Here is a 25,697-nt window from a genome sequence, read left to right as displayed (position 1 = left end):
GCTGCAGCTGTATATAGTCTATCGGTAAATAGCCCACCCAATTTTACCTACCTCATCCCATACTGTTTATATTTATTTACTTTTCTGCTCTTTTGCACACCAATATGTCTACCTGTACATGACCATCTGATCATTTATCACTCCAGTGTTAATCTGCAAAATTGTAATTATTTGCCTACCTTCTCATGCCTTTTGCACACAATGTATATAGATTCTCTTTTTTTCTACTGTGTTATTGAATTGTTAATTGTTTACTCCATGTGTAACTCTGTGTTGTCTGTTCACACTGCTATGCTTTATCTTGGCCAGGTCGCAGTTGCAAATGAGAACTTGTTCTCAACTAGCCTACCTGGTTAAATAAAGGTGAAATACATTTTTTTTATTTTTAAAAGCATCCTTCACTCATGCTGCCAAACATACCCTTGTAAAACTGACAATCCTACCGATCCTCGGCTTCGGCAATATCATTTACAAAATAGCCTCCAATACTCTACTCAATCAATTGGATGCAGTCTATCACAGTGCCATCCGTTTTGTCACTAAAGCCCCATATACTACCCATCACTGCAACCTGTACGCTCTCGTTGGCTGGCCCTTGCTTCATACTCGTCGCCAAACCCACTGGCTCCAGGTCATCTACAAGACCCTGCTAGGTAAAGTCCCCCTTTATCTCAGCTCGCTGGTCACCATAGCAGCACCCACCTGTAGCACGCGCTCCAGCAGGTATATCTCTCTGGTCACCCTCAAAACCAATTCCTCCTTTGGCCGCCTCTCCTTCCAGTTCTCTGCTGCCAATGACTGGAACGAACTCCAAAAATCTCTGAAACTGGAAACACTTATTTCCTTCACTAGCTTTAAGCACCAGCTGTCAGAGGAGCTCACAGATTACTGCACCTGTACATGGCCTATCTATAATTTAGCCCAAACAACTACCTCTTCCCCTACTGTATTTTTATTTTTATTTATTTTGCTCCTTTGCACCCCATTATTTCTACTTTGCACATTCTTCCACTGCAAATCTACCATTCCAGTGTTTTACTTGCTATATTGTATTTACTTTGCTACCATGGCTTTTTTTGCCTTTACCTCCCTTATCTCACCTCATTTGCTCACATTGTATATAGACTTATTTTTCTACTGTATTATTGACTGTATGTTTGTTTTGCTCCATGTGTAACTCTGTTGTTGTATTTGTCGAACTGCTTTGCTTTATCTTGGCCAGGTCGCAGATGTAAATGAGAACTTATTCTCAACTTGCCTATCTGGTTAAATAAAGGTGGGGGAAAAAAAGAAAAAAATTGCTACATCAATTTTTGGATTTAGAAATTAATGACATTACAGTGCTTTCACAAAGTATTCACACCCATTGAATTTTTCCACATTTCGTTGTGTTGGATTCAAACCACCATTGCTTTTAACCAGGGCAAGGTGACTGGTAACATGACCGAATACAAACAGTGCAGCTATTCCCTCCGCAAAGCTATCAAACAAGCTAAGCGTCAGTATAGAGACAAAGTAGAATCTCAATTCAACGGCTCAGACACAAGAGCTATGTGGCAGGGTCTACAGTCAATCACGGACTACAAGAAGAAAACCAGCCCAGTCACGGCCCAGGATGTCTTGCTCCCAGGCAGACTAAATAACTTTTTTGCCCGCTTTGAGGACAATACAGTGCCACTGACATGGCCTGCAACAAAAACATGTGGACTCTCCTTCACTGCAGCCGAGGTGAGTAAAACATTTAAACGTCTTAACCCTCGCAAGGCTGCAGGCCCAGACGGCATCCCCAGCCGCACCCTCAGAGCATGCGCAGACCAGCTGGCCGGTGTGTTTACGGACATATTCAATTAATCCCTATACCAGTCTGCTGTTCCCACATACTTCAAGAGGGCCACCATTGTTCCTGTTCCCAAGAAAGCTAAGGTAACTGAGGTAACTCATCATGAAGTGCTTTGAGAGATTAGTCAAGGACCATATCACCTCCACCCCTACCTGACACCCTAGACCCACTCCAATTTGCTTACCGCCCAAATATGTCCACAGACGATGCAATCTCAACCACACTGCCCTAACCCATCTGGACAAGAGGAATACCTATGTGAGAATGCTGTTCATCGACTACAGCTCGGCATTCAACACCATAGTTCCCTCCAAGCTCGTCATCAAGCTCGAGACCCTGGTTCTCGACCCCGCCCTGTGCAACTGGGTACTGGACTTCCTGACGGACCGTCCCCAGGTGGTGAGCGTAGGCAACAACATCTCCACCCCGCTGATCCTCAACACTGGGGCCCCACAAGGGTGCGTTCTGAGCCCTCTCCTGTACTCCCTGTTCACCCACGACTGCGTGGCCACGCACGCCTCCAACTCAATCATCAAGTTTGCGGACGACACAACTGTGGTAGGCTTGATTACCAACAATGACGAGATGGCCTACAGGGAGGAGGTGAGGGCCCTCGGAGTGTGGTGTCAGGAAAACAATCTCACACTCAACGTCAACAAAACTAAGGAGATGATTGTGGACTTCAGCAAACAGCAGAGGGAACACCCCCCTATCCACATCGATGGAACAGTAGTAAAGAGGGTGGTAAGTTTTAAGTTCCTCGGCATACACATCACAGACAAACTGAATTGGTCCACTCACACAGACAGCATCGTGAAGAAGGCGCAGCAGCGCCTCTTAAACCTCAGGAGGCTGAAGAAATTCGGCTTGTCACCAAAAGCACTCACAAACTTCTACAGATGCACAATCGAGAGCATCCTGGCGGGCTGTATCACCGCCTGGTACGGCAACTGCTCCGCCCACAACCGTAAGGCTCTCCAGAGGGTAGTGAGGTCTGCACAACGCATCACCGGGGGCAAACTACCTGCCCTCCAGGACACCTACACCACCCAATGTTACAGGAAGGCCATAAAGATCATCAAGGACAATAACCACCCGAGCCACTGCCTGTTCACCCCGCTATCATCCAGAAGGTGAGGTCAGTACAGGTGCATCAAAGCTGGGACCGAGAGACTGAAAAACAGCTTCTATCTCAAGGCCATCAGACTGTTAAACAGCCACCACTAATATTGAGTGGCTGCTGCCAACACACTGACACTGACTCAACTCCAGCCACTTTAATAATGGGAATTGATGGGAAATGATGTAAAATATATCACTAGCCACTTTAAACAATGCTACCTAATATAATGTTTACATACATTTACATTTACATTTAAGTCATTTAGCATTATTCATCTCATATGCATACGTATATACTGTACTCGATATCATCTACTGCATCCTTATGTAATACATGTATCACTAGCCACTTTAACTATGCCACTTTGTTTACATACTCATCTCATATGTATATACTGTACTCGATACCATCTACTGTATCTTGCCTATGCTGCTCTGTACCATCACTCATTCATATATCTTTATGTACATATTCTTTATCCCCTTACACTGTGTATAAGACAGTAGTTTTGGAATTGTTAGTTAGATTACTTGTTGGTTATTACTGCATTGTCGGAACTTGCAGCACAAGCATTTCGCTACACTCGCATTAACATCTGCTAACCATGTGTATGTGACAAATAAAATTGGATTTGATTTGAAATTGATTTAACTGTAATTTTTTTGTCAACTATCTGCACAAAATACTCTGTCAAAGTGGAAGGAAAATTCTAACATTTGATTTTTTTTTATTCAACCCCACAAGTCAATGCATGTTAGAATCACCTTTGGCAGAGATTACAGCTGTGAGTCTTTCTGCGTAAATCTCTAAGAGCATTCCAAACCTGGATTGTGAAACATTTTCCCAGGATTATATTCAAGACTATTCAATTTCTTTGTGAAATTGGTTGTTGATCATTGCTAGACAAGCATTTTCAGTTCTTCCATAACATTTTCAAGCAGATTTAAGTGGAAACAACAATTCGGCCACTAAGAAACTGTGTTCTTGGTTTTTGTCTCCAGTGTAGATTTGGACTTGTGTCTTAGAGTATTGTCCCGAAGAAAGGTGAATGCATCTACCAGTGTCTGCTGGAAAGCAGACTGAACCAGGTTTTCCTCTAGGATTTTGCCAGTTCTTAACGGTTACAAGCATACCCATAACATGATGCAGCCAGCACTATACTTGAAAATATGGAGAGTGGTACTCAATAACGTGGTGTATTAGATTTGCCCCAACCATAACACTTTGAATTCAGGATTTTTATTTTTTTGCAGTATTACTTCAGTGCCTCGTTGCAAACAGGATGCATGTTTTGGATTATTTTTATTCGGTACAGGTTTCCCTTTCACTCTGTCAATTAATTAGGTCAGTATTGTGGAGTAACTACAATGTTGGTCCATCCTTGGAGTTTAATGGATGTGATAGGAGAAAACTAACTGTTTTAATGTCTGCTTTAAAAATGTGTACCCATCTACCAATAGGTGCCTTTCTTTGCAGGGCACTGGGAATCCTCCCAGGTCTTTGTGGTTGAATCTGTTTGAAATTCACTGTTCGACTGAGGGACCTTACAGATAATTGAGTGTGTGTGGTACAGAGATGATGTAGTCATTCAAAGATCATGTTAAACACTATATAATTGCACACAGTCCATGCAACCTATTAAGCACATTTTTACTACTGAACTTATTTAAGCTTGCCCTTACGACAGGGTTGAATACTTATTGACTCAAGAAATTTCAGCTTAATTTGTAAAAAATAAAAAATATCCACTTACATTATGGGGTAGTGTGTGTGTGTGTGTGTGTGTGTGTGTGTGTGTGTGTGTGTGTGTGTGTGTAGGCTAGTGACAAACGAATACATTTTAAATTCAGGCTGTAACAACAAAATGTGTAAACTCAAGGGGTGTGAATACTTTCTAAAGGCACTGTATATCCTCATGACTTATGAGCTTAGTTCAACCGTTTTCCCCTATCAGAACCCATAATATAAGCATGCTTTACTGTCTGTTAACAATGTAAATGTAAACAAACGCTGTATAGCCATAAAACATGGTTAAAACTATAATTGTTATATCACGGATGGTCAGTCCTTGCATCCATAACTCTGTCTATGAATTTGAGTGGTTGCAGTATCTACGCCCATACCTCAGCTTTTAACCAAAACAGAGGCGGGGTGGACACTTAGAAGCCATAATTGAAACAAGAACTATCTTTGAACCATGTAATCTCTTCACAGTGGCCATGATACAGCCAGTACTTCTACTCCTGCTACTGGGTAAGAGATCAGATGGGATGAATATTCCTCTCTTGGTATTATCAACCAACCTGCTATGACTTATCTAATGAGTCTCAGTTTAACCAACATTTACAGAATTTACAGACATTTACAGAACTCTCTCCTTGAGTGGACACGGTTGTATTCCAACTTCATAATCACTGAACTGAAAGAAATATAAGTCCTAAGGTTGATGTCAGTGTCACAATCTTAACAGAAAAAGAGATTGACGGTCCCAAAAATAACTGATGTGACATTTATCCCCACAGCAGCCAGGTTCTCACCAGTGTTTGGGACTGAGATATCAGTACTGGAGGGAACCTCTGTGACCCTTGTCTACAGATTTCCCAGTGAGGAGAATCACATACTTTATACAACCTTGAGTGAAACCAGTCCTTGCAAATGGTGGTCCTGTTGTAATCACACAGCTGTGACAACAATACCTACAATCGCACAAGAAAACAAATACAGATGTATAACTGGAGTTGAGATGGTGAACTTCACCATTTTAGACCTTCAGCCTGCAGACAGTGGGAATTACTTTTGCAGATCAGCGATCTCTACAGTGTTAAATAAACCTTCAGAATTCTACAGCCTGAGGGTAGTGAAAGGTATGTGTTGCACTTCATACTACTGATTGTCAATATGGATTTTGTTCAGTGCACATGTCACCATAAAGTAGGAAGGAACATGAAGGGTTGATCAACTTGTGTGTATTGTGAGGTGCACAAGCCAAAACCCGTCATGGTCAATGCTGTCTGTTACTGAATTTGAATTGAATCCTAACATTTTGTGTGTATTGAATGTTTGTGCACACCTACGACTTCCATCAAAAAGGCAAAAGTCAATGATTTGTGTCTTCATCTCTATGTATGAATGTTGCATTTATGCATCACTATTGTGCTCTTTCCCTAACAAAGTCGGAACTGCTGGTAATGTCATTTTTTTCCTGTCCCTTCCTGACGGTCTGTATCGTGAAATGCTTACAGGTCACACAGGTTGCAACAGGGATTTACTGGACGGATTGGAATTTCTGGGAAAAGATATTGAGAATCAGCCAATCCCAATCCAAAGTGCAAGTCAGTGCAGACAGGAATGCACCAATATTTACAAGTGCCAGTACTTCACATTCAGTTGGACGGAGACAGAAATGAGGTACATGCTCAAAGATTTTCCCCTTTGTGATTGGGCAAATTAGGACAGCCATATACTTTTTAGTTCAGCACCAGTCGTCTTTGTAACTACTACCACATTTTGTGATATTTATTCCTCAGAAACAAATGTTCCTTGAAGGCCTCAACTGGTGATCTGTTGAACTCAAGAATTACAATACAGCGCCTCCAAAATGCAACCTCGGGCTATTCCCTGAAAAACTGCAGTGGTAAAGGTGACTACAGACATGTACTAGATTCATATAGTATACGGTACCTAATGAGCAGAGATTGTTAATAGGTCCTAATAAACAGGGTAGTGTCATTGATACCAAACTCTGTTACACTGTTTCTGTATACATTACATCTGTTGAAGGTGTAATTTAAGGTACTGTACATCATCAAGCAAGCACCACAGCGCTCTGAGAGAAACTTTAAACTACATACCAACGATGTGTGATTTGAGTCTTTATTCTAGTGCCTGACGAATACACAGCAGAAAGTTGTCTCCACCCTATGTATATATTACATTTTTCTAAACACATACATATTCATAATAACTGACAGACTTTGGTAGGAGTTCGCAAATGTATTAATTTCTCCATGCCCCAGACATGGCATCTGTTGCTTTCATCAATTAAATCGATATCTCTATGTTACTCTCCTATCACACAGTATGTGTTGCCTATATTTCAGAATAGATAGTGGAAGCGAAACATAATGTTTGTCACTCAACACAACAAGCAGTCTGATAATCATTTTCCTATATTTCAAACAGTCACCTACTCAGCCAAAAAGTACAGCCTTGTCCTTAAGTGGAAAAACTGGACTGAAGCACAAGAGTACTGCAGACAACACTACACAAACCTGTCCATCATACACACAGAAGAGGATTGGAAGGCAATTCAATCCACTCTGAGTCATTTTAGTGGTGATGTGTGGATTGGCCTTAATGGAAATGGGCCTGTTCAAACTAAAAAGTGGAGTTGGTCTGATGGGGAGGAGTTGATGTTCTTAAACTGGGATGGTGGTTTTGGCAGCGTGCTCAACATTCATTGTGCCGTTTCAGTTTCTTCTCGGTTTCGACAACAGTTGTGTTACACCTCATTACCCTACATGTGTCAATACGGTATGGGCTCTCCCTTTCAGTCTCTAAAACCGTTATTGTTTCCATTTCAAATCACTGGATGTCAGATCTCAAAATATCCCCTGTAATTGACTTCCTGGATATTTTTCTTATTAACTGTTTTATGAAATCTGATAAATTACTTTTCACCTTTCCTCCTATAAGTTCGTCATGTCAATGGAGTAACAGAGAAGGTGTATCAGCTGATAATCAAACCAAAGAACCAGGAGGAGGCTGTGAAAGACTGCAAAGATCAACAAGGAGAACTGGCGAGTATCTGTAACCAGAAAGAGCAAGATGCCTTTGATGAGTTGAATAAAGGGATCACCTGGATTGGATTAAAGCATGAGAACAACACATGGAATTGGTCCAGTGGGGAACCATTTCAGAAATGGGACTATCCAATGCATTTGGGAGACGGAAAGTGTGTGAAGCTGAACTCAGAAAATGACAGAAAATGGACACCAGAAAATTGTTCTACTCAAAGTCCTTTCCTGTGCTATGGGGGTAAGTTGAACATCGTGAGAGTGTTATAAAACTAGTGTTGACATCATCAATGGCTAGGTTGTATCATCTATGACTAGGATGTATAGAATCTCCCAAATAATAAAAATGATTACAATTAGGATTACAATATTTCAGTATCACTGATACACATGACCGGAAACAGGCAGTAATTTGCATGTATTCTACTTATTTTTGACAGATGAACGTCCACTTAATAACACCACTGGGGATTTGACCACTCCTGTTGCCCCTGAAACCACCTGGCCTACTTCAACTGGTCCTCCCTCTACCAAAACCTCCACCACAACACCTACCACTTTACTACCTACTACTACTAATGGACAGTCCACCACCTCACCAACTACCACTACTAATGTACAGTCCACCACCTCACCAACTACCACTACTAATGTACAGTCCACCACCTCACCGACTACCACTACTAATGGACAGTCCACCACCTCACCAACTACCACTACTAATGGACAGTCCACCACCTCACCAACTAGCACTTCTAATGTACAGTCCACCACCTCACCAAATGCCACTCTTAATGGACAGTCCACCACCTCACCAACAACAACCACTACTAATGGACAGTCTACCACATCACCACCTACAACTACTAGCGGACAGTCCACCACCTCACCACCTACCACTACAAATGGACAGTCCACCACCTCACCAACTACCACTACTAATGGACAGTCTACCACCTCACCAACTACCAATACTAATGGACAGGCCACCACCTCACCAACTACCACTACTAATGGACAGTCCACCACCTCACCAACTACCACTACTAATGTACAGTCCACCACCTCACCAACTACCACTACTAATGCACAGTCCACCACCTCACCAACTACCACTACTACTAGACAGTCCACCACCTCACCACCTACCACTACTAGTGGACAGTCCACCACCTCACCACCTACCACTACTAGTGGACAGTCCACCACCTCACCAACTACCACTACTAATGGACAGTCCACCACCTCACCACCAACTACAACTAATAATGGACAGTCCACCACCTCACCACCTACCACTACTACTGGACAGTCCACCACCTCACCACCTACCACTACTACTGGACAGTCCACCACCTCACCACCACCTACCCCTACTAATGGACAGTCCACCACCTCACCACCAACTACAACTAATAATGGACAGTCCACCACCTCACCACCTACCACTACTAGTGGACAGTCCACCACCTCACCGTCTACCACTAATAATGGACAGTCCACCTCCTCACCAACTACCAATTCTCAGGGACAGTCCAACATCTCACCAACTACCATTACTAATGGACAGTCCACCACCTCACCAACTACCACTAGTAATGGACAGTCCACCACCTCACCACCTACCACTACTAGTGGACAGTCCACCACCTCACCAACTACCACTACTAATGGACAGTCTACCACATCACCAACTACCACTACTAATGGACAGTCTACCACATCACCACCTACAACTACTAGCGGACAGTCCACCACCTCACCACCTACCACTACTAATGGACAGTCCACCACCTCACCAACTACCACTACTAATGGACAGTCTACCACATCACCACCTACAACTACGAGTGGACAGTCCACCACCTCACCACCTACCACTACTAATGGACAGTCCACCACCTCACGAACTATCACTACTAATGAACAGTCCACCACCTCACCACCTACCATTACTAATGGACAGTCCACCATCTCACCAACTACCACTACTAATGGACAGTCCACCACCTCACCAACTACCACTAGTAATGGACAGTCTACCACATCACCACCTACAACTACTAGTGGACAGTCCACCACCTCACCACCTACCACTACTAATGGACAGTCCACCACCTCACCAACTACCACTACTAATGGACAGTCCACCACCTCACCACCAACGTCAACTTCCAGTGGACAACTGAGTTCATCAAATCCCACCTCCACAGACAGGGATCCCACATCCTCTCCCTGTTGTCTGTCTTCTCCACTCCATCCTGGTGAGTGTTAGACATGGAGCTACATTCTCTACCAATCTGCACAAAGGTGCACAAGTGGCAGTCGTTGTACATTTAATGGCAGATAAGAGCTTGAGTGTATTTGTATTCAGTGGTGTAAAAAGTACCCATTTGTCATCAGGTAAGATGACAATTGGTTAGTAATATACTACTTGAGTAAAATTATTTGGTTCTGAATATACATAAGTATCAAAAGTAAAAGTACATCTCGTTTCAAATTCCTTATAAAGTTTTTTATTTATTTTTTTAGTCAGGGGCACATTCCAACACTAATTGACAAATGAAGCATTTGTGCTTAGTCTGCCAGATAAGATCCAGAAGGGATGACCAGGGATGATAATTTGACCATTTCTGTCCAGCTAAGCATTCCAATTGTAACAAGTACTTATAGTTGTCAATGGAAAATGTAAGGAGTAAAACATATATCATTTTCTTTAGCAATGTAGAGAAGTAAAAGTTGTCAAAACTATAATAGTAAATTAATATACAGATACCCAACAAAAATTACTTTAGTGTCGTAGCTGAATCAGAATTAGTTCGGTAGCATTGATAAATAAGATGTTTTATTTACTTTCATAATATTCTTATGTGAGATAGTCACTTCGGGCCCAGAGATGGGAGAGGTCAGGATTGTCTTCATATTTGAATGTGTCTAACTATTCCTAAACCATGTGAAGGGCTCCACCATGTCTGTACTCCAGTCACTCCCTCCTTTTACCATTGGGGGAAGGATTATGGCAGTGTCTTGAACCATTGTATTACCCCTCTGATGTTGCATGAATCTTGACCTAGTATATGACCTAGAGGCTCACTCCCCTCTGTGAACTTGCCCAGGAGAGGGTGTATTTGAGATGGGAGTATCTAGAATTGACAATTGATATATGCCATTTTATGAGGTAATGTTTTGGTAATATGAAGTACCGAGAACGAGAAGTAGAACCCAGTCTACGTAGAGACCAAACTGAACGATAATTTATAGCTAATGCTATCTTGCTGTGGGATACTCCTCTTTCAAGTAAAAGGCTCTTTGTGAAGTTCCTAAGATCTGTGGTTCGTCATGTGAGTTGAGGGGTTTTTGTAAGCACTCTCGGAGAATTCATTTATAGACACTGAATTGATCTGAGAGTCACAGGACTATGGTGAAGCTCATATAATTAAAGATTAAGTTTGCAGTAGTACTTTCAAGTATTTTTATTTAGGTACTTTACACCACTGTGTGTTTTTTGGTTTATGAACTGAAATTTTAACAATTGCAATTTCATGTGTTTGTTTTGTCCATACAGATTATCTGCAATACATCAACAAGTCCAAGAGCTGGATCAATGCCATGGAGTTCTGCAGAAGCCGTGGCTCCAAGTCCAACCTGGTGCACATCACCAACCAGACTGTGCATGCTGACGTGACCCAGCTCATTGCCAATGTGGAGCTGGCATGTGGGGGAGTGTGGATTGGTCTGGAGCGGTCCATCTTTGAGTGGAACGCCCCCTGGCTGTGGACCAGTGGTGATGTTGATAAGGTGGTGAAGTACAGTGAGTGGCACAGCTGCTTCCCCCTCAACCCCATCAATTACCACTGTGGTAAGATGGTCCGGGTTGGTAACGGAGAACTGAAGTGGCTGGATGCTTCCTGTCATCAGGAATTACCCTTCATATGTCAAGGTACATTGCTCAACTTTGGAGCTCCTATTTTAGGGCTTGTTCTGTGAGGTGGGATATTCAAACCGCTGCAGATAAACAAATATTACATAGAACTGTCATGGTTTTGCAACGGCTTTCTTTAGGTGAAGTAGAGGCGGACCAAAACGCAGCGTGGTGGTTATTCATGTTTTTTAATAAAGACACTAGACATGAATAAACTAATTAATAAAAACAATAAACGTGGAAAACCAAAAACAGCCCTATATGGTGCAAAACACAGAGATGGGAACAATCACCCACAAACACACAGTGAAACCCAGGCTACCTAAATATGGTTCCCAATCAGAGATAATGACTAACACCTGCCTCTGATTGAGAATCATATCAGGCCAGACATAGAAATAGACAAACAAGACATCCAACATAGAATGCCCACTCAGATCACACCCTGACCAACCAAAACATAGAAACATACAAAGCAAACTATGGTCAGGGTGTGACAGGATTACTGCAGAATAGAGATGTCTTGACTGTCATGTCATCTCTATGAAATGTATTACTTTATGCAATGCTCTGATTATTCCTCCTTATTGAATAAGGCTCAACCCACATCCCAGAAACCCCCTCTCTACAGTTGGCTACTATCTGCATTGCTCTTTCCTCCCTTTAACTCCCTCCCTTTTACATTCTAGACTCACTCTACTAGTAATAGTCTTTAGAATGAGCCAAAACATAATGGCAAGTCCTGGACGTATACGATACATCAATGTCCTCTAATCCTGTATGTGATGTTTTAACAGATCTCCACTAGTGGGCTCTACATGGCAGCCTGGACAGTCTGCAGCCAGACACCACACTGATCTACCAGAGAGACTTCCACACTCATGGTCTGGAAGGAACCTGCATTTCAATTCATTATATTTTACACCAATATAACTATTACTATTATTAGGACTTTTTATTGTCATATTTTACATGATATTACTTAATGATACTGTACTTACATATACTGACTCGTAAGCATTGTTATTTGACCTATAGTTTACTGTAATACCTTGATTGTTTTAAAATAGAGTAAAGAAAGGTAAAGTAAAAGGTATTAACTGAACATGCAGTATTTAACTCCTGTGTGATATGTACTGTTACAGAACACTATTTAGTTAGAATGTAATTATTGTTATTTTGTATTTCCTTTCGTCTCTGCTCTGATTAAACATTCATTTACAGTTTGTTCAGTGTGGAATTTCATTCTTCATAGAAAGTGAATTGAGTGATTAAAATGGTCATAATATGACCTTGTTATTTGAGAGGTGTTCAGTGATCTCTAGCCTAAATTGACTTTATGATTATTTCCATCAGGACTGAAGGAGTCCATCTCAACTGCCAGGGACAATGAGCCTGGTATCTCAGAAAACAACTGAGATGTCTGAGACATCTGAGCCTTGGTCTTCGTATTTTGTGTTTTCTTTCTTTATTTGGTCAGGCCAGGGTGTGACATGGGTTATTGTGGTGTGTTTTTTGTCTTTGGGTTTTGTGGGGTGTCTAATTAGTCTATGGCTGCCTGAGGCGATTCTCAATCAGAGTCAGGTGATTATCGTTGTCTCTGATTGGGAGCCATATTTAGGCAGCCATATTCTGTGAGTGTTTCGTGGGTGATTGTTCCTGTCTCTGTGTCGTTTCACCAGATAGGCGCGGTCACTTTGGTTTTTCTTTTTCACGTGTTTTGGAAGAAGAGAACGAGTGCCATTCTCCTTGCGGAGATGGTGCTAAATACATCTACACGGTCGGTCCCTGGGATTGGGCTGGCCAACACGATTCGGTTTGCTTGGAAGGAAAAGGAGATGGAGCCTTTAGGACGGGAATCCTTTGGAAGGATAATATTGATGGGGATTCTAAAGCTGACGGTGAAGGACGTGTTTTGTTTCCAAGGCAACTCGTTGGAGGGAGCATACGACGTGGCGCTATATATAGAGGAAAAACACGATGATATCCTGAGAAGGGCAAGAGCGGTGGGAGGTGAGAGGCCGATGTGCCACTACGAAATAACAAGCCTGGCGAAGAATAACTTTAGGGTTGTAACTGTCAACATTTACAACCCTTACGTTAAGGACGAAGATGTGAGGGCTTTTCTGGGGAGATACATCGATAACGTCTCCTCAGCAAGGCACCTCAAAGACTCTCTTGGGTTTTGGAATGGGAGGAGAGGCTTCCAGGCCCTCCTCAGAGAGGACCCAAGGGGACATGGTGGCTACCTCCATCCTCCTGCTATGTTCTCCCTAGGGGCTGACAGGGGGACGTTGTTTTATGCACGTCAGCCCCCATTTTGCAGGCGCTGTATGGCCTACGGTCACATATTCGCCTCGTGCAGTGCAAGAAAATGCAGATTTTGTGCATCTGAGGATCACGAGGCGAGGGATTGTGACAAGCCTAAGACGTGCTATGGGTGTGGCTCGTCAGCACACCTGTGGAGGGGGTGCCCGGCCCGTCAGAGGTCCTATGCGTCTGCGGCTGGGGGGGGAACAGGAGCGGGTGATGGGGGAAGAAGAGGAGGGGAAGGAAGCACGCCTCATGACCAGAGTTCAGGTCCAGAGGGGAAGGCCACAAGGAAGGAGGAGGAGCCAGAAGCGGCGGATGGAAGAGAGAAGGAAACGGAAGGCACGGGAAGTAGGAGAACCAGAAAAAGCGGCGGAAGAAGGCAACCGAGTGGAGGAGCAAAGCGAGGGAGGAGTGGTGGAGAAGGAGACGGTGGAAGAGAAAGTGGACTGGGGGGAAAGTGCCCTGGTGGAAGAGATGAGGGGTATGGTGGAGGAGCTGGCGGGGGGGGTGGTATCTCTCCACTGCCGCCATCACCAAAGAAGAGTATGAAGAGGAGGGGCGATTGGCCAACAGTGAGGGGGAAGGGATGGCCAATAGAGTGATGGGGGCGGGAGAAACCTCTGGGTTGCTGCTGGTTTCCCCAGGCCCTCAACTTCTGTTGGGTGGGGACACACATAACAAGACTCAGGACTGGGTACAAGAGGAGGTGGGGAGTTTTTTGTTTGGGGTCTGCCCCAATTTTTTTCCAAACCAGCTGCAACACTGGGGAGGGGGAGGATTGTGGGGGTAGACCCAGGGTGCAGGGCACCCCGGAGCCAAACACTATTCCTGCATCCTGGGATGGTGTGATGGAGGAAGAGGGGGGGATGTCGGGATTACGAATGATGTTCTCACCAGTAGATATCTGGGTCTGTCTGGGTTTAGAATTTGAGTGCTTTTGTTGACTGGTTTTATGGTTTCTTTTGGAGGCTTGAGGGCCTCCGGTCCATGTGCGAGGGGGTGTTAGAGTGGTGGGAATTAGTTAAGGTGAGGATTAGGGCTTTTATAATAGGGTATTGCAAGAGGAAAAAAAGGGAGGAGAGGAGGGAGGTGGATCGTATCCAGAGGTTAATTGAACTCGAATACGAGGCAGGCAACCTCTGCGGTTCGTTTGACTGGCAGAGATCCGCAACCCTAAAGGCGCAGCTCATGGAGTTGCAGGAGTGGAAGGCTCGAGCTTTCCTTGAGCGTGCGCATAGTGGCTTTCTAGAACATAATGAGACTTGTTCTGCTATGTTCTTTAAGTTGGTTAGGGCAAGACCGAGTAGGAAGGTAATGCATGGTGTTAGGGAAGAAAATGGTAGTATAGTTAGAGAACCATAGGATATGGTTAGGGTGACAACTGATCATTTCCAATGTTTATTTAAGGAAAGGGAAATAGATGTAGAGCAGGGAAATGTGTATTTAGAACACTTGTCCAGGCAGTTGCCGGAGGACATTAGAGAAGTGATGGAGGCCCAGATCTCACTAGAAGAGGAAGATGGGAAAAGGGAAGGTGCCTGGGATAGATGGGCTGCCGACTGAGTTTTATCTCAAGTTTTGGGGTATACTTGGACCAGTGGTCCTCGAAGTCTTGAAGGCCATCCTTGAGACGGGGGTCCCGGGGGGATCAATGGCTGTTGGTGTGCTGTCACTTTTATATAAGAAGGGGGAAGTAACAGACCTTGGCAACTGGCGGCCGTTGACCATGCTGTGTGTAGATTACAAGCTACTTGCAAAGGTTTTAGCAGACCGGTTGCGCACAGCCCTTCCCTACGCTGTTCATGAGGATCAGACGTGCGGGGTAGAGGGCCGCTCTATTAGATGGAACCTACAGTTAATCAGGGACTCCATCGCTTGGGTTGAAGATAGAGGTCTGCCTTTAATGGTAGCAGCGCTAGATCAGGCGAAAGCCTTTGATCGCGTGAATAGATCCTTTTTATTCAGAGTGTTAGGTCGATTAGGATTTGGGGAGAAGTTTATAGGATGGATTCGTACATTATATGTCGGAGCGGGGTGCCGAGTTAGTGTAAATAGTCACTTGGGTGACGTTTTTGACCTCTCGTCTGTGGTCAGGCAGGGGTGCCCACTCTCGGCTCTCCTCTTCGTTCTGTACATGGAGCCTCTGGGGGCTGCCATTAGGGCAGACGCAGGGGCGGAAGGCTTGCTGATCCCTGGAAGTGGTGGGCTGTGTGTTAAGATGACGCAGTACGCCGACGACACTTCCTTGCTGTTGTGCAAGGACTCGTGCCTGACAAGGTCCCTTGCCATCTTTGGGGATTTCACTCGAGCGTCGGGAGCAGTTCTGAACCATGCAAAGTCTTCCGTCAAGTTTTTCGGAAGATGGCGCGGTAGAACGGATGTGCCTGGGGGGTTATCTCTCTGTGAGGGGGCCCTGAGGATTCTCGGGGGTCCATTTTGAGACCTCTGGCTCAGCGACGCTAAACTGGAACATGCGTATCGCAGTGGTACAGAGGAAGCTAGCGATGTGGAAAGCTAGGTATTTGTCTTTTATGGGCAAAGTCCTGGTCCTAAAGGTGGATGTGTTGCCGTCTCTTTTGTATTTGGCGTACATCTACCCATTGCCGGCGTGTCTGAGGAGGCCTCTAGTGAGGCTTGTGTTTCAGTTTATGTGGAGTGGCAGGTGCGAGTGGGTCGCCAGGGCACGCATGATCTGTCCCATCGGGGAGGGAGGTAGGGGGGTACCACATTTCCCCCTCAAGCTGGACACAATTTTTGTTTCTTTTTTGTTAACGGAGCTTGCTCAGCCAGTGATACACCCGTCCGGTTATCTCCTGCGGGTGTTTTTCTCGTATCAGGCGAGAAGCATAATGGTGTGGTCTAACACGGGTCCTCGGGCGGAACAGCTGCCGTGGCACTTTGGTCATGCGGCCAAGTGGCTGTGTGCGCACCCTGAGGTTGAAGTTGCCCGAGTAGGTTTAGATCACAGGCACCTGTACGAGGAGGTCAGAAAGGCAGGGAGTCCGGCGCCTGTAGTGGGCATCTCGGAAGTGGTCTGGGAGGGAGTGCAGGCGCGGGGTCTGGATAACAGGCTCAATGACCTGAATTGGTTGAGCCTTCATAAGTGTTTGCCGGTACGTTCCATCTTGTACCGGTATAATTTGGTGCAATCCCCCACCTGTCTAAGATCCTCTTGTGGCAGGGAGGAGACTGTGCGCCATGTCTTTTGGGACTGTGCCTTTGCAGGAGTAGTATGGGCTAGGGCACGGGTGTTGTTAGGTTTGGTAAATGGGGATTTTGTATTGACATGTCCCAGGTTAGAGAGGGGTGTAGGGAGAGCGAGAGGGACGGATAGGGACAGGTTTCTGCTCTGGCTTCTCATGAGTCTCTTTAAACGGGGGCTGTGGGAAGCAAGGCAGAACATGGTGAAGACAGGGAGAGATTGGGGGGTGGAAGGGATAGTGAGGAGGGTGGAAGGAGATTTGAGGGGGAGGATGAAGAGGGAGGAGAGGAAGTGGGGGCAGCATGCTGCTCGGGAGAGGTGGAAGGGGGGTTTAGGGCTGGGTGTCATTTAGATTTGTAAGAGGATAGATTAGGGACGGGGAGATAGGGAGAGGTATTTTGTAGGGTGACGGGGAGGGAAGATGCTCCCCTGAGGTTTTGTTTGGGGTTTATGTTTAGTTTAATTAGTTTATTTAAAATACCATTATTTGTGTATGTATGTAAATTATGAGTTGTAAAGAATGAATGGTATTGAAGATAATAAATGATTTTTTATAAAAAAAATAGGTTTTTCGCGTTTCGTTTGTTGTTTTGTTATTTAGTTATTTCATGTATCGTTCAGTTTTCATGAAAGAACATGAGTAACCACAACGCCGCATTTTGGTCCGACTCTCTTTCAACAGACGAACGCCGTTACAACATCTGTAATGTTGACACACAATTGCACTGATGGGCTATATTTATGCAACACTGCTCTCCAAACCATAGTCAAATCTGTTTCCCAGGTGCAGCCCCTGATCTCTTCAGCCAGCAGTCCTTGGATGAGTCCTTTGGTGATGTCTGAGCGGTCGACCCATGTGGGTGTATATGCTTATATACTGTTTGGTTCTGAGAATATGAAATATACTTATTCATGTCACTGAGGAGGAGCGGGTAAGATTTACATTATGTCAGAATATGTTATTTTTAGCCATCAGGGATCCTATGGGAGAGATCCTATGGGAGGAGATGAGACACTGTCTGGTACCAGTCACCATAACATCTGTGAGTTGGGTAGGAGTGAGCACTTTGGGGCAGAGGCCAGATGAAGTGAGGAAGAACATATCACTAAGGTTCTGTCTAGCAACAGAGATGCATTGGCTTTTCAGATGTGTGGGAGGAGACTCAGCATAGTTAAATAGTGCAGATGTTACCTTACAGTAGGAGGGAACATGAAGGTTTAACATCTTCATCTCCATGTATAAATTGTTGTATAGTTGTATTTCTGCATCACTATTGAGTATCAGTTTGTTCTGTCACTAACAAAGTCTGCACTACTGGTAATATTATTTTGCTGCCAAGTTGTGCTTTATCCTGTGTCCCTTTCTGATGGTCAGTGTGGTGAAATCCAGTATGTCTTGGTTACAGGTTGTGAGAGGGACCTACAGGACAAAGTCAATATTCTGGGAATTAATATTGTGAATCAGCCATTTACAACCGAAAATGCAAGTCAGTGCAGGCAGGAATGCACCAAAAATGACACGTGTCAGTTGTTCACATTTGTTGGGGAAACGGCAGATATAATAGTCCACAGGTACATGCTCAATTTTTTAATTTTTTAATGCTTGGGCAAATAAAGGCAGCACTATCATTTTTGAATCAGCACCATTCTGATAACTACTACCACATTCATTGTGATATTTATCAAACAGAAACAAATGTTTCCTGAAGGTCACAACTGGTGATACACCCGAAATTACAATACTGCACCTCCAACATGCAACCTCAGGGTACTCTCTGAGACACCGCAGTGGTAAAGGCGAGTACCTACAGTTAATGTATATTTGAGTTGTCAATTATTTTGGCCATTGAATATCTAGTCAATATCTAATAATCACAGAGGTAGACTTTACTAATAGGCCCTCTTAAACAGGATAACATAGACATGGATATCAAACTCTGTCATGTTGTGTTTCTGTTGATTCCATCATCTCTGTTGAAGGTGTAACTTAGTGAAGGTCATCAATCAAGCATCAGAGCTCTTTAAAGAGGGCTTTTACAGACCAATGATGTGTAAAGTCTATATTCTGTAGTCTATCGAGTAGAATACAGTACTAGCACTACTATTTATTCACTATTCGTCATTGATGCAGAGGACAAGTCCATATTCATAAAACAAATTGGTTGAAGGTTTGAGTTTGCAAATGTATGAATTTGCCTCTGTCACATGCTTCTACTACTCTGCTATCGAACATTGTGTTGCCTATATTTTAGAATAGATAGCGGAAGCTAAAGATGCTAATGTTTGCCACTCAACACAGCAAGCAGTATGAAGAGCATTTTCCTCTGTATTTGAAACAGTCACCTACTCAGCCAAAAAGTACAGCATTGTCCTTGAGGAGTTAAACTAGACTGAAGCACAAGAGTTCTGCAGACAACACTACACAAACCGGTACATCATACACATAGAAGAAGATTGGAAGGCAATTCAAACATCTTTGGGTAATTTCTTTGGTGATAAGTGGATTGGGCTCCATAGGTCTGGTCCAACTGAAAAGTGGAAGTGGTCTGAGGGAGAGGACTTCATGTTCTGTAACTGGGTAAAAGGTGTTGGTGTCCACGCCGTGGGTCATGACTGTGTTGTCTATTTCATCTCACTGGAAACCAGTGGCTTGTGCAGCTCAAAGACAGTATATGTGTCAACGAGGTAAGGACTGAATCACTCACTGTCTCTTTTTATCAATGGAAAATCCAATTTGTCATTTAACAAATGGGATTGATTGATTGCACAACACCTACTCAAAACCTGTATTCCTCAAGTAATCAGATCTCAAGCACTATACTAATTAGGTTATCACCTGTAACTTCCAAGTTATTTCTTATTGTGTGAAGTCATTAACTGTCTCATGAAATCTGATGCACAACTTTTCCCCTTCCCTCCTAGAAGTTCATCATGGTAATGGAACAACAGAGAATGTGTATGATCTGATGCCTGGGACAAAGACGCAGCAGGATGCTCTGAAAGACTGCAGGACAAACAAAGGCAGTGAACTGGCGAGTATTTGTAACCAGAAAGAGCAGGATGTCTTTGAGGTGACTAAAGGGATCACCTGGATTGGACTAAAGCATGAGTACAAGCTATGGGAATGGTCAAACGGGAAACATTTCAGCAATGCTAACCGACCTGGGGAGGTGGAAACCGTGTACAGCTGAACAGACAGAAAATGGACATCAAAAGATTTCTCTAATCAAAGTGCTTTCCCTTGCTATGGAGGTGAGTTCAACATTGCAAGAATGTTTTCAAACTTTTCAAACAATCTGTCATGTGAATAAATTGTATATAATCTCCACAAAGGTAATCCTAGTTTACTAGGCATACTTTGTTTTTGTATCAATGATAAAAATGACAGGAAACTTCAAATGTACTTAAATGTGTATGTATTCTACTTCATTCTTACAGATGAACATCCACTTAGCACCGCTGGAGATTTGACAACTCCTGTGACCCCTGAAACCAGCAGCCCTACTTCAACTGGACCTCCCTCTATCAAGATGTCCACCACAACACCTACCACTTTACTACCTACTACTACTAATGGACAGTCCACCACCTCACCACCTACCACTAGTAATGGACAGTCCACCACCTCACCACCTACCACTAGTAATGGACAGTCCACCACCTCACCAACTACCACTACTAATGGACAGTCCACCACCTCACCAACTACCACTACTAATGGACAGTCCACCACCTCACCAAATACCACTAGTAATGGACAGTCCACCACCTCACCAACTACCAGTACTAATGGACAGTCCACCACCTCACCAACTACCACTACTAATGGACAATCCACCACCTCACCAACTACCACAGCTAATGGACAGTCCACCACCTCACCAAATACCACTAGTAATGGACAGTCCACCACCTCACCAACTACCACTACTAATGGACAGTCCACCACCTCACCAACTACCACAGCTAATGGACAGTCCACCACCTCACCAACTACCACTTCTAATGGACAGTCCACCACCTCACCAAATACCACTAGTAATGGACAGTCCACCACCTCACCAACTACCACTACTAATGGACAGTCCACCACCTCACCAAATACCACTACTAATGGACAGTCCACCACCTCACCAACTACCACTACTAATGGACAGTCCACCACCTCACCAACTACCACTAATAATGGACAGTCCACCACACCACCAACTACCACTACTAATGGACAGTCCACCACCTCACCAACTACCACTAGTAATGGACAGTCCACCACCTCACCAACTACCACCACTAATGGACAGTCCACCACCTCACCAACTACCATTACTAATGGACAGTCCACCACCTCACCAACTACCACTACTAATGGACAGTCTACCACCTCACCAACTACCACTACTGGACAATCCACCACACCACCATCCTACAACTTCCAGTGGACAACTGACCTAATCAGTTCCCACCTCCCCAGACAGGAAGCCCACACCCTCCCCCAGTAGTACACCTTCTCCACTCCACCCTGGTGAGTGTCAGACTCACCAGAGTGAGCTACATTCTGTACCAATCTGCACAATGGAATACAAGTGACAGTTGTTGGGCTTTTATTGACAGACAAGTCCTTGAGAGTGTTTGTGGTCTTGTGTTAGTGAACATGCATTAACATGTATGCCATTACATGTGAGTTTGTGTCTTTTCCATGGAGATTACCTGCACTATTTCAACGAGCCCAAGAGCTGGATCAATGCCCTGGCGTTCTGTGAAAGACATAGCTCCAACCTGGTGCACATCACCAACCAGACCGTGCAGGCTGACTTGGCCGAGCTCCTGGCCAATGTGGAGCTGCCATGTATGGATTGGTCTAGAGCAGTCCGTCTTTGAGTGGAGCGCCCCCTGGCTGTGGACCAGTAGTGACGTTGATAAGGTGGCAAAGTACAGACAGTGGCACAGCTGCTTCCCCCTCAACCCCATCAATTACCACTGTGGTAAGATGTTCCGGGTTGGTAACGGAGAACTGAAGTGGCTGGATGCTTCCTGTCATCAGGAATGACCCTTCATCTGTCAAGGTGCGTTGTTCAACTTTGGAGATTTTGTTTTGGGCTTGTTCAGAGGGGTGGAACATTCAGAATGTTGCAGATAGACCAATGTTACATAGAACTGTCATGGTTTACTGTGGAATAGAGATTTACTGCCTTGACTCATTTCAGCTCAATTCAATGTATTACTTTATGCAATGCTCTGATTATATGAGTCAAAACATAACGGCAAGGCCTGGTCATATACAATACTGTACATTGATGTCCTCTTATCCATGTCCTCTTGTATATGATGACATGTATATGATGTTTCAACAGACCTCCACTAGAGGGCTCTCCATGACAACCTATGACAGTCTGCAGACAGACACCACACTGATCTGCTAGATAGACCACCACAATCATGGTCTGTAAGGAACCTGCCATTCAAATCATTATATCATTACACCACTATAACTACTATTATTAATAATACTATTATTACTATTACTATTACTTTTCTTATTATTATCATCTCTATTGCATGATATTACTTAATGATACTTAAATAGACTGACTCATTAGCATTGTTATTTGACCTATAATTTACTGTACTACTTTGATTGTTTAAAAGTAGAGTAAAGAAAGGTAGAGTAAAACTTATTAACTGAAAATGTACTATTTAACTCCTGTGTGATCTGTACTGTTTGAGAACGCTATTTAGTTAGAATGTAATTATTGATATTTTGTACTTCCTTTCAACTTTGTTCTGAATAAACATCCATTTAGCATTTGATCAGTGTGGAATTTCCTTCTTCATAGAAATTACATTGAGTGATGAATCAAAAGCAATTAATTAATTATTTTTGTAACTACACAATCAGCCATCCCGGATCCGGTATTGTGACTACAGCCTCAAGCTCATTACCATAACGCAACGTTAACTATTCATGAAAATCACAAATGAAATGAAATTAATCTATTTGCTCTCAAGCTTAGCCTTTTGTTAACAACACTGTCATCTCAGATTTTAAAAATATGCTTCTCAACCATTGCAAAACAAGCATTTGTTTAACAGTATTGATAGCTAGCGTAGCAGTTAGCGTTAGCATTCAGCAGGCAACATTTTCACAAAAACCAGAAAAGCATTCAAATAAAGTAATTTACCTTTGAAGAACTTTGGATGTTTTCAATGAGGAGACTCTCAGATAGCAAATGTTCAGTTTTTCCTGAAAGATTATTTGTTTAGGACAAATCGCTCCGTTGTCTGCGTCACGTTTAGCTACGAAAAAAACCTGTATCCAGGATTGTGTAAATCTATCCGCAAGCTCATTAGCATAACACAACGTCAACTATTCATGAAAATCGCAAATGAAATGAAATGAATCTATTTGCTCTCAAGCTTAGCCTTTTGTTAACAACACTGTCATCTCAGATTTTCAAAATATGCTTTTGAACCATAGCTAAACAAGCATTTGTGTAACAGTATTGATAGCCTAGCATAGGATTATGCCTGTCTTTCAGCATGCAACATTTTCACAAAAAGCAGAAAAGGATTCAAATAAAATCATTTACCTTTGAATAACTTCAGATGTTTTCAATGAGGAGATTCTCAGTTAGATAGCAAATGTTCCTTTTTTACAAAAAATATTATTTGTGTCGACTAATCGCTCCGTTTTGTTCATCACGTTTGGGTAAAAAATACAATTAAAATAAGTAAAGAAAGAAAGTCATTAAAACGCGAACTTTTTTCCAAATTAACTCCATAATATCGACAGAAACATGGCAAACCGATGTTTAGAATCAATCCTCAAGGTGTTTTTCACATATCTATCGACGATAAAATCCTTCGTGGCAGTTGACTTTCTCTTCTGAAGAAATGGAACGCGCATGGACCTACAGATTACGCAATAATTTCGACACAGGACACCAGGCGGGACACCAGGTAAATGTAGTCTCTTATGGTCAATCTTCCAATGATATGCCTACAAACACGTCACAATGCTGCAGACACCTTGGAGAAACGACACAAAGGGCAGGCTCATTCCTGGCGCACTGACAGCCATATAAGGAGACATTGGAACACAGCGCCTTCAGAATCTGGGGCATTTCCAGTATGACACTTCATCTTGGTTTCCCCTGTAGCATTAGTTCTGGGGCACTCACAGATAATATCTTTGCAGTTTTGGAAACGTCAGAGTTTTGTCTTTCCAAGGCTGTCAATTCCATGCATAGTCGAGCATCTTTTCGTGACAAAATATTGCGCTTAAAACGGGCACGTCTTTTTATCCAATAATGATATAGCGCCCCCATAGGTTGAAGAGGTTAAGAACAAATTCTAATTTACAATGACGCCTAGGAACAGTGGGTTAACTGCCTTGTTCAAGGGCAGAATAACAGATTTTTACCTTGTCAGCTCAAGGATACGATCAAGCAACCTTTCGGTTACTGGCCCACCGCTCTAACTACTAGGCTACCTTGCCGCCCCGAATAATCCAACCCTATGATTTAAGTGGTCTAGTCTAAATCGACTTGATCAATATTTTCAGCCGGACTGAAGGAGTCCATCTCAACTGTCAACGACAATGAACCTGACATCTTAGAAAACATATTTGGACCTAGTACTGTCTTTTGATTTGCAGGGGGGCGAGATGTCCCTATTGAATAAGGCTCAACCCACATCCCAGTAACCCCCTCTCTACAGTTGGCTACTATCTGCTATCTCCCTTTAACTCCTTACCTTTACCCCCCCTCCCTTTACAGTATAGACTCACTCTACTAGTAATAGTCTTTAGAATGCGCCCAAATAATAATGGCAAGGCCTGGACGTATACGATACATCAATGTCCTCTAATCCTGTATGTGATGTTTTAACAGATCTCCACTAGAGGGCTCTACATGGCAGCCTGGACAGTCTGCAGACACTCAGGGTCTGGAAAGGGCCTGCATTTCAATTCATTATATTAATAAACCACAATTACTATCATTACTATTACTTTTACTTATTATCAACTCTATTAGATTATATTACTTAATGGTACTATATTTACATATACTGACTCATAAGCATTGTTATTTTACCTATCATTTACTGTAATACTTTGATTGTTTAAAAACAGAGTAAAGAAAGGTAAAGTAAAAGGTATTAACTGAAAATATAGTATTTAAGTCCTGTGTAATTATATAATTATTCATCTATGTTCTGGGCTCCCGAGTGGCGCAGCAGTCTAAGGCACTGCTTCATCGAGAGCGTGACTGGTTGCATCTCAGCCTGGTATGGCAACTGCTTTGCATCCGACCGCAAGGCACTACAGAGGGCCAAGCTTCCTGCCATCCAGGACCTCTATACCAGGGGGTGTCAAAGGAAGGCCCTAAAAATTGTCAAAGACTCCAGCCACCCTAGTCTTAGACTATTCTCTCTGCTACCGCACGGCAAGCGGTACCGGAGCGTCAAGTCTAGGTCCAAGAGGCTTCTAAAATAGCTTCTAC

At 43.4% G+C, this 25,697-nt stretch overlaps 1 protein-coding gene across 1 annotated transcript; it reads left to right on the top strand.

The window, feature by feature from the left end:
• Positions 1 to 317: 317 nt before the first annotated feature.
• LOC123995903 (uncharacterized protein PB18E9.04c-like) lies at positions 318 to 12,907 on the top strand. The gene is made up of 11 exons (XM_046299570.1): positions 318 to 363; positions 5,178 to 5,216; positions 5,486 to 5,827; positions 6,206 to 6,371; positions 6,491 to 6,603; positions 7,146 to 7,496; positions 7,659 to 8,000; positions 8,200 to 8,867; positions 8,904 to 10,023; positions 11,325 to 11,699; positions 12,479 to 12,907. The coding sequence occupies exons 2-11, from the start codon at positions 5,183 to 5,185 to the stop codon at positions 12,487 to 12,489; spliced, it is 3,522 nt and encodes a 1,173-aa protein (XP_046155526.1). The 5' UTR covers positions 318 to 363; positions 5,178 to 5,182; the 3' UTR covers positions 12,490 to 12,907.
• Positions 12,908 to 25,697: the final 12,790 nt, after the last annotated feature.

The sequence above is a fragment of the Oncorhynchus gorbuscha genome, linkage group LG14 (genome assembly GCF_021184085.1).
Source record: "Oncorhynchus gorbuscha isolate QuinsamMale2020 ecotype Even-year linkage group LG14, OgorEven_v1.0, whole genome shotgun sequence".
NCBI classification, from domain to species: domain Eukaryota; kingdom Metazoa; phylum Chordata; class Actinopteri; order Salmoniformes; family Salmonidae; genus Oncorhynchus; species Oncorhynchus gorbuscha.
The sequence above is the reverse complement of the archived record's forward strand: the minus strand, read 5'-3'. Positions and strand labels throughout refer to the sequence as shown.